General features: G+C 40.4%; 1 protein-coding gene across 2 annotated transcripts; it reads left to right on the top strand.

Moving 5' to 3' along the window:
• The first annotated feature begins 585 nt into the window (after nt 1–585).
• Nucleotides 586–8,013, top strand: zmp:0000000912 (interferon-induced very large GTPase 1). 2 transcript variants are annotated; one of them, XM_056751709.1, is made up of 7 exons: nt 586–638; nt 1,119–1,194; nt 1,302–1,425; nt 1,786–1,875; nt 2,428–2,463; nt 2,646–2,677; nt 2,974–8,013. In XM_056751709.1, the coding sequence occupies exons 3-7, from the start codon at nt 1,308–1,310 to the stop codon at nt 7,708–7,710; spliced, it is 5,013 nt and encodes a 1,670-aa protein (XP_056607687.1). In that variant the 5' UTR covers nt 586–638; nt 1,119–1,194; nt 1,302–1,307; the 3' UTR covers nt 7,711–8,013. The 2 variants fall into 2 exon arrangements, with proteins under 2 accessions (XP_056607687.1, XP_056607686.1); XM_056751708.1 differs by having other exon boundaries at nt 2,971–8,013.
• Nucleotides 8,014–9,597: the final 1,584 nt, after the last annotated feature.

Here is a 9,597-nt window from a genome sequence, read left to right as displayed (position 1 = left end):
GGAATACAGACCTATTGTGAAAGAAGACATTTGGCAGGTTATTGCCAAATATAGTCACTTCAAGACCCTTAACTTTTTCTAAATAATTTACTTTGTAATAAAATGGTCAAATGTGTATTTCAACTGCTAACACCTTACCAGTGTATAGTTGAATAGACATTTCTTCACCTATTTTGACAGTCGTAGGCACGTGTCTGTGTTCTATGGGTAAAAGGCCACGTCACATATTCAAATGCTCATGTAGCACAGCATCCAGCAGGATGGTAAAAAAATCTACAAAAAACACTACATTGCAGGTCCAAAGTCTTCCTGTAGTCAACTAATTTTAGGCTGAGGTATTATAATCTCACAGAAAGATGACAGTAAATGTATTCTTCTGTGCTTTTTTATTTCCTGCATCAGGTGTGTAGAAGTGATGTGAGAAGCAGGCATGTGGAAAATTTGAATGTATTTGTTTGTCATCCTGCTCCTGACAACCAGCCAACATATTTTACAGGCTTTGCTTTGTAGTAAAGTCGGAGGTAAGGGAGGCTGGGTTTTTATATCATATTACATGTACACATATGGCTAATACTTTTGCTTACAGTCTGCAGTGAACCAGGAAGAACTAAGATCCTGTGGAAAATATCGTCGCAGAGGTAAAGCGATTTATTTTGTATCCCAACTTAAAATATAATATGTTCAACATGTTTATTTTGATAAGGATCGTTGACAATATGTTACATGCTGTCTTATATGTAAATCGCTTTGTATAAACATATACCAATCGAATAAATGTAAATGTTGTAACTGTATCGTGGTTTGACATTTTGGACTGTCTATCGTACAGACTGCTGAACAAATTCACACAAAATGTTTATACACAAATAGAACTCGATGTGAAGTATGGAGTGCCATTCATTTGTTATAAGGAAGATCCACGAGTGTAGTTCAACTTTAATGGAAGATTGTTTGCATAATCATTTTAACTGTAATGTCATTTCTGTTTAGATCAGATCCAAGTTTCCTTATGTCCTTTGTCTATTATTTTCTTTTTTGAAATACTGAAATCCACATCATATCTTACAATTGGTTTGACACATGTGTAATGTGTAATATTTGTGTCTGCTCCTCATTAGGTGGTCATAACGTTTCCAGAATTACAAAACTGTGATCGGGCAGCAAAAAGGGAACAAATAAACCTTTGCATTCTGAGTGAGTAACAAAGTCACAACAAACAAACTATTAAACTCATTGAACTCTATTTAACTGTGTGTATGTTGACAATGCCGCTCAAGTAATTAAATGTCATTATCTTGCAGAAAAAAATGTTGAGGTCTGTTTGGAATTTCTTCACTTCAGATCCTAATCATGAAGACAGAAGGGAAACACATGCTCGAGAACAGGAACCTCAAGAAAAGAAGAGTATTGATACCATTCAAGAGAGTAAGTATCAAACATTATAGTACATAGCTTTCCTGTAGCTCAGTGGGTTCGATCCCAGGGGATTGCAAATATATATGTAAATATGTAATATATGTAAAATGCATAGGATAAAGCAACGTAAGTCGTTTTGTATAAAAGCGTCTGCCAAATGCCTAAATGTAAATGTAAACAAGTCTCTTTATTTGTTTTGTTAATAACTGTTTATGAGAGGAAAGCTTATATAATTTTAAACTTTCTAGAATATATATAAAACATATTTATTTGTATTACTTATTAATTCAATTATTTTAATTGACGACAACATGAGAGTAAAATACATAAAATCATAAATTAGTAAACCCATTGAATTCTTTGTTCCAGAAACAGTCCCACAGAGCAAAGTATCAGGGACATCACACCATTCCACTATAGCTGCTCTTAGTGTTAATGTTGCTGAAGATGTGAGGAAAGGTAAAGCTCAGATTGCATTGTTTGTAATTGTTTATGCACCCAACACATCTTAAACATTTAATCAAAAATTACATTGGGTTCTAATTTTTATTCACGATCATGAAAGATCATAGTAAAATCACAATTTCCATCATTACTAACATTTGCACCATGCAGTAGATTCTGAGCTGTGCCATGGCAATTGACAAAGTTATCTTAAAATTTACACATATTTAACCATTGTTACATGAGGCTGTAGGTGGACCTGTCCCAAAGCAACTTACTTTGAAACATTGCGTTATCACTTCCTGTATACTGTAGCACCTTTACAGTAAATTTCAGTTTTAGAAATCATATATCTATTGTTTTTGCAAACTGATCGAAAATAACATGTTTAAGCATCCTCATGATCGTCATCAGACCTTCTTCTATTATCAAAGCTACATTTACACAAATGCTAAGAATGCTTAGAGTCTTAATATATAACTTTTTGGAAATAATTTAGTTAGCCACATAAAATAAAAGATTTTGACTCATTGTATCCTTTTTTTTGTTTCCTTAATTTTGTTCCAGCAAACATTAAAAAACAAGTAAGAGAGTCGCTAGGAGGTAAGTACATGTAACTTATTAACATGCCACAGTGTAAACATGTTTAAGAAAAGTCTGATTTATATTTTTTCTAGTGAAAATAGGATTAATAGTGGTCATTTATTTGTGTCAGTGTAAATTTGAAGAATTTTGGCATTTTTCTACAAACTTTGGAAAATGTGTTTTTTACTTTTTTGTTTTAGGCAACAATATTCACCTGCAACAATATGATAAGGTAACACATTTATGCAAACACACACACACACACATACATGCATGTTTATTTTTCAACCCAGTCTAAAGGCATTTCGTGGCATAAGAATATTTTTTTTCGTGTCGATGAGCGTGTCACGGAATTGACACAAATGACCAACCTTGTAAAATTGGTTTGAATTCCAATCTGGTTGTGTTGATTTATATTTATAAGTATGAAATATGTTGCATATTAAAATAGTTTGAATTGAAAGTCGTGCAGGTTTTTTTTAAATAACAGAGAAAAGATAGATGAAATGTTGTTTACTAATTTAGCAGGAAGAAGACAACAAGTGTGGAGCTGGAGGACAGAAATCTGAACACTCTGAAGACAAGGACAAGATCAAACAGCAACTGAAGCAGCTTTTCCGTAGACTCAATCTGAGTCCTGTCCAAATGAAACCACAAGACTTTCTGCAGGTGACATCACCATCAATGCAGAGACACGAACCTTGTGAAGAGGAGAACTTGGTTCAGACCTTCATACAAAGACTCTTGATGATGGATTACAGAGCAAGATACCTTCCAATAAAAGAAAGACAACATAAGGTGAACACACAAAGGAAAACAGGTTCAGGTGCAGGGGAGGGTGATGCTTTTGAGAACATCTTCAGGAGGTCTGCACCCGTTGAAGAAGTGAATAAACAGCATTCGCTTCACCCAATGGACATTCAGATGGCAGCGCTACTCCATTCAGATCCTTTCCTTCGTCAGCTTATGGTAACAAAACTGTCACAGTGTCAGTATGCTCTTCCTCTGCTTGTGCCCAGTCCTTTCAACCAAAAGATTGAGTTTCCCTTATGGACCTTCCGACAAATCAGGAAAAGCTGGAAGTCATATGAGAAGAACATCAGCAGAAACCAGGGAATCCATGAGGCCGAGACGCCCATGGTTGCATTCTTTAGGTTTTCAGCAATCTCTACTTCCAAATCACAAATTATAAACTCTCTGATCAATGAACGACATGAGACTTTCTTTCACAGACACTGCCGTGGAAGTAGCAAATCTTGTGTACTGATGGATGGAGTGGTTGAGATCGCATGGTACTGCCCAACAGGAGAGAAGACGGATAAATTCACAAATTGTATTGCATTCTGTAATCTTCACGGTGATGCACAATCTAATGAGACACAGATGAAAATTCTGTCTGAGGAGTCCTCGATAAATGTTGTGCTTTTGCCTGATCTAGATAAGAGTGACAAAAGTATGACAATTGTGGAACAGCTGTACAACAACCCAAAGCCTCTCATCTGTCTACTGACTGAAGACGAATCTGTTGTTACAGAGATGCGAAAAGACAAATATAAAATCGGTTTAAAAGACAGAAATAAATCTGATGTGTCCGAAGAACTGAGAAGATCCATCAATAAATGCCTCTCAAACACAAAGTCCAATTTTAAACTTTCTGATATTGTCAAACAATCTGGAATCAAAATAGACGAGACTGATAGATGTTGCAAAAAGGGAAATGAAATGGCAAAGCAGATAACTGCGTTACTAGAGAACAGCAAACTCTCCAAAATTAAAGAAACATTTCTGCCATGTCAGGGGAAATTGTGGCACAAGTGGTGCCTGAAGAACAAAGAGCTATATCGACCTCAAGGGAACAATATTGAAATGCATAGCAGCCAAAAGCAAATGGAGATGTGTAAGATCAGAGAACAGCAGAGGGAACGTGGTCTAAGTACATTCATGAAGTTGTTTATTGAAAAGCTTGACTCGGCAAATGCTAATGAGAAGATGTATTTCCTCAAATGGCTTGGATTCTTCTTGGATGAACATACTTTGGGAGACCTCTCCGCACTTCATCTTAAATATGACGACAAGTGGTCAAAAGTGTTGCATTTGAAAAAGAAACATGATAAATCTGAGCAACTGAAAGAAGAACAAACACAACTTGAGGAAATGTCGGAAGAAATCAATGCAGCAACGTTTGGCTTGGAGCACTTGCTAAGAGAAATTGGCCAGATCTATGAATCGCATGAATCGGGCAAGAAAAACAAAGAAACAGCTGGATGTCCGTTTAATGTGAGCTCTCTCCCAAGACTTGCAGCAGAGCTCATGGTATCTGGATATCCTATGGAGCTGATGGACGGTGATGCAGCTCATGTTCCTATGATCTGGGTTAAAGCTGTTCAAGATGAGCTTATTAAGATACTGGGAGATAAAAGAGTCTTTGTGTTGTCTGTGTTGGGGATTCAGAGTACTGGGAAATCCACTTTGCTGAATGCCATGTTCGGACTGCAGTTTGCAGTCAGTGCTGGTAGATGCACCAGAGGAGCCTTCATGCAGCTTGTCAAGGTGTCTGAAGAACTGAAAAAACATTTTAAATTTGAATACCTTCTAATTGTTGATACCGAGGGGCTTCGTGCTCTAGAACTGGCTGGCAGGTCAACAAGACATCATGACAACGAAATGGCAACGTTTGTGGTCGGCCTTGGACATATGACGTTGATCAACATCTTTGGGGAGAATCCAGCAGAGATGCAGGACATCCTTCAGATTGTTGTTCAAGCCTTTCTGAGGATGAAAAAGGTACGACTGAACCCCAGATGTATGTTTGTGCATCAGAATGTTGGAGATATCACAGCTGGTGAGAAGAACATGGTAGGGAAAAGACGCTTACAAGAGAAACTAGATGAGATGACTCAGTTAGCAGCCAAAGAGGAAGTCTGTGATGCAGAATGTTTCAGTGATGTCATTAAATTTGATATAAAGACCGATGTAAGGTATTTTGCCCAACTCTGGGAGGGCAGCCCACCCATGGCTCCACCCAATCCACGCTACAGTGAAAATGTCCAGGAGCTTAAGGACGCTATACTCTCACACGCTTCGAAGTGTAATGGTATAACACTTACACAATTCAGAGATCGTGTTGGAGACCTCTGGAATGCTCTTCTGAATGAAAACTTTGTTTTTAGCTTCAAGAATACTTTAGAGATTGTAATGTACAGGAAATTAGAGGAGGAGTATGCAAAGTGGACTTGGAGTCTCAGGAGTGCCATGCTGGAGATTGAAGACAAATTTCACAACAGAATTAACAACAGACAACTGCGTAAAGTTGAGAGTAGAGACCTGGAGCAGGAGATGGCAAAGGTCAATGAGGAGGTGAAAGAGTCTATGAAGGTTTACTTTGAAGAACATAAAGAGAAAGACATTTTGATTCAATGGAGAATGAAATTTCAAGAAAAAATTGAGCATCTGCATGGAGATCTTGTGAGAGATGCAAAAAGGAAGCTGGATAACATCAGTCACCAAAGGGAAGCTCTCTCCAAACTTGATGGGCAGAAAACATTACATGAGCGAAAACTGCTTGACAAAAGCAAAGAGCTTGGGTTCAGTCTTAAACAAAAACATCTAGATGAGAATGAGATGAAGACAGAATTTGATCAAGTGTGGGTAAAGTGGGTGTCCGAGCTGGCTGGGGATATTCGCCCTTTGGAAGAAGTTAACATAGTCAATGATATATTTACAATTCTGGGTGAAATTCATGAAGTTGCACTTGTGCGCAAGAGATTAAGCAAATTTGAAAGCATAAATCAAATGACTGATTTCACCATATATGTAAATCCCATTAAAAAATTTGGGATTCGTTCAACTCAGACATTTGTCCTTCCACCAGAAGAACAAGAGTCAGTAAAAAATCTGGTGCAAAGTATTGTTCGTGGAACTGAGAACCAAGTTAAGTCGAAATCAGTTGCAAAGATGGGTTACAACAAAAGCTACATTCAGGAAATCACACAATTGGTAAAAACAAATGTTGGAAAACACAAGTGCCTTCACAAACAATATGAATTCAAGAAAGAGTTCACAGTGGATTTGACACTGTTTATGTGCAAGTTGGCAGGTGAGAGATTTGCACAACTCCATCAATTGTTCATAGAAGCCAATGATCCATTGATATATCTGGAGAAAAAGAAACCAGAATACTTTAATGTCTTTCAAGGGTTCTGCAGAGGTGCAACATCTGCCGCAGTTTTTGGCGCCTTGATTTGTAGTGAACTCAAAGAACCCATTCTACAAAGCGTCTACAACAAGACTGCAAAAGATCTGGCAGGAGAGATGCGGACAAATATTCCAGCTTTCACAGGCAACAGGTCAAACTTGGAGAAACACATTCTGAAAAAACTTGCAGAGGAGGAGGACTTTGACAGCTTCATGGAGTACATTCTTTACCCTAGAGACCACTTTGAAGAGTTTATTAAAGATGAAGTTCAAGCATACATAACAAGACCGAATTCCTCTGCGCTTGCAATGATAAAAGTGAACATTAAACACAAGGAGAATTGCATTATCATTGCTGCTGAAACAGCAACAGCTGAAGTCTTGAGTAAACGATGGGATGCAAATATGTGGCTTGACGTTTTTTCATGCCATTTGAACGATGAGCTTGAATACAGTAAAGAGCATCTCACTGGTAACTGCTGTCAGGACATCACTGACTTTGAACTTCTGAATGAGATCGTGAAGAAAGAACTTCGTCTCATCACAGAGGAGCTGAACAAAGGCTTGACAAACCCATCTGAAATCAAAATGACAATGTTTAGAAAACCCCCAGATGAAATTTTGATTGAGAATTTCTGTCAGTGCTGTTGGGTGATATGTCCTTTCTGTAAAGTGGTCTGTGTTAACACAATGGCAGACCATCCTGGAGATCATATTGCTCCCTTTCATCGAAACTGTGGGATGAATGGGATGATTTACAGAGGTACCAATAATCTAAGCTTGAGTTTCTGCACATCTGCAGTGGCCAGTGACCGTTCCTTTTACCCATCTTGTAATCCAGATAGAAGAGTTCTGTGGAAGGAGTACAGAACAGCAGGTCCTAAATATTCAACCTGGTGCATCACACCTGATCTCTCAGAGCTGCCGTACTGGAAGTGGTTTGTGTGTCAATTTCAGGATGATTTGGAAAGTCACTATAGTAGGACATTCAAGGGGAATGGTACGATTCCAGACAATTGGCGGTACTTCACAAAAGAGGATGCTCTTGAATGTTTGAATAAATACATATAAAGTGAAGAGTAGAAGTTTTTTGTGTTGAATATTTTTGTATATATTTTTTGTAGTAGAGTAGGTGGGGCGAGACCGTGGTTCGAGTCCGGTGAGTAATTGTGAATTAGCGCCAGCTGTGCGCACACCGGGCTCGAATCACGTAGGAGATGGGAGCATAAAAGGAACGAGCGACCGGACCGTCGAAGAGAGAGGACCGGGCCCGAACTTGTGTTATGTTTGTATTTATATTATGTTTTGTTCGCCGGCGGTCGTCCGTGAGGGGCCGCCGGCTGTTATATTACTTTATTAAATGTTTTGAATGTTTGCCGGTTTCCGCCTCCTTCCTTCCATTTTATAGAGATTTGTTACATTGGTGCCGAAACCCGGGAGGAAGGAGAGACATGCTGTCGGAGAGTCCTCGCCGCCGAGTGGCCTCGCGGTGCCGGAGAGTTCGGGCAGCGCGGACGAAGGGCGTCCGCCAGTGGCTGCCCGAAGCGGTGGCTCTGGGGAAACGGAAGTGCACAGTGCGGCCACCGTCAAAACTTCGGTGGAACGGCGACCTTTGCTGCCGCGCCCCTGGGTCGAGGTGGGGTGGCTTTCGTCCAATTGGGAGCGGGGGGGTTGCCGCCGTCCGCCAGAGGCCGGAGCCTGTGTCCGTCCCCCGAGGGGGAGGAGCAGGGGGCGGAAGTGCCGGGTGAGCCACCGCCTGCCAGAGGCCGGAGCCTGCGTCCGTCCGCCCAAGGGGGAGGAACAGGGGACGGGGAACCCGCCCCGACTCCCGGATAAAGGAGGAGCCACCGCCGGCCGCCAGGGGGCGGACGGTCGAGCCGTCCACCGAAGCCCCAGGGCCACCGCAAGGCACCGCGAAGGAGAGTACTCCGGCTGGTTGAGGAACGAGCGGCAGCATGTCGGGGAACCGGATTTTTTTTTTCCTCTCTCCCCTCTCTCTTTCCGGTCGCTCCGAGGGCTCCCGTCTCCGTTGTCTCGTCTCGTCGCTGCATACCCCCCACCCCACCCCCCCCCCCGAGGGAGGGGGAGGGAGCTTGCACAGTCGCGGGGGTACCCCCCGGCCTGTGAGGGGTGATGGGGGTATGTAGTAGAGTAGGCGGGGCGAGACCGTGGTTCGAGTCCGGTGAGTAATTGTGAATTAGCGCCAGCTGTGCGCACACCGGGCTCGAATCACGTAGGAGATGGGAGCATAAAAGGAACGAGCGACCGGACCGTCGAAGAGAGAGGACCGGGCCCGAACTTGTGTTATGTTTGTATTTATATTATGTTTTGTTCGCCGGCGGTCGTCCGTGAGGGGCCGCCGGCTGTTATATTACTTTATTAAATGTTTTGAATGTTTGCCGGTTTCCGCCTCCTTCCTTCCATTTTATAGAGATTTGTTACATTTTTATATATACATTTTGGTGTATATTTTGCTTATGCTAAATGTACAGGTCTGTGTGCCCACTTTAAATGGATGATATAAATTCAAGTGCTATTATCTAAAGCCAATGAAGAGGGTATATATGGAAAAGGAGCATTCAAGGTTTAGTACTCAAACTGTACAATATTTACTGTAGAGTAGGCCAATGGTTGGAATTATGTATAACTGGGAATGTTCCTACCTAAATTTAAATAAATTCGGTTCTGTTATCTTCATGTGCGTAAATTATTTTGAATAACTAAGCCTAAATGTACGTTTATCGCTGAGCCATGAGAATTTTAACGTTATGTTTGATAATATTACTTGATTACTAAATAATCTGATGGCTTACTTAATTTCACAAAAATAAAACTATAAAAAATAATAACCAATATTAACTAAATAAAACCTATAAAATCATTTAAGTGATTTTAGAAGTGGGTCATAAAATCCAACAATTAATTTCAAAATGATATTTATTATTCAAGTTTACTTAA

The sequence above is a fragment of the Triplophysa dalaica genome, chromosome 7 (assembly GCF_015846415.1).
Source record: "Triplophysa dalaica isolate WHDGS20190420 chromosome 7, ASM1584641v1, whole genome shotgun sequence".
In the NCBI taxonomy this organism is placed as follows: domain Eukaryota; kingdom Metazoa; phylum Chordata; class Actinopteri; order Cypriniformes; family Nemacheilidae; genus Triplophysa; species Triplophysa dalaica.
This window is presented reverse-complemented; position numbering and strand designations above follow the sequence as displayed.

Coding starts and splice junctions, on each gene's coding strand:
- zmp:0000000912 (XM_056751708.1), top strand. CDS start 1,308: ATGTTGAGGTCTGTTTGGAATTTCTTCACTTCAGATCCTAATCATGAA. Junction 1,876..2,427: donor TGCTGAAGATGTGAGGAAAG/GTAAAGCTCAGA, acceptor ATTTTGTTCCAG/CAAACATTAAAAAACAAGTA. Junction 2,678..2,970: donor ACCTGCAACAATATGATAAG/GTAACACATTTA, acceptor TTACTAATTTAG/CAGGAAGAAGACAACAAGTG.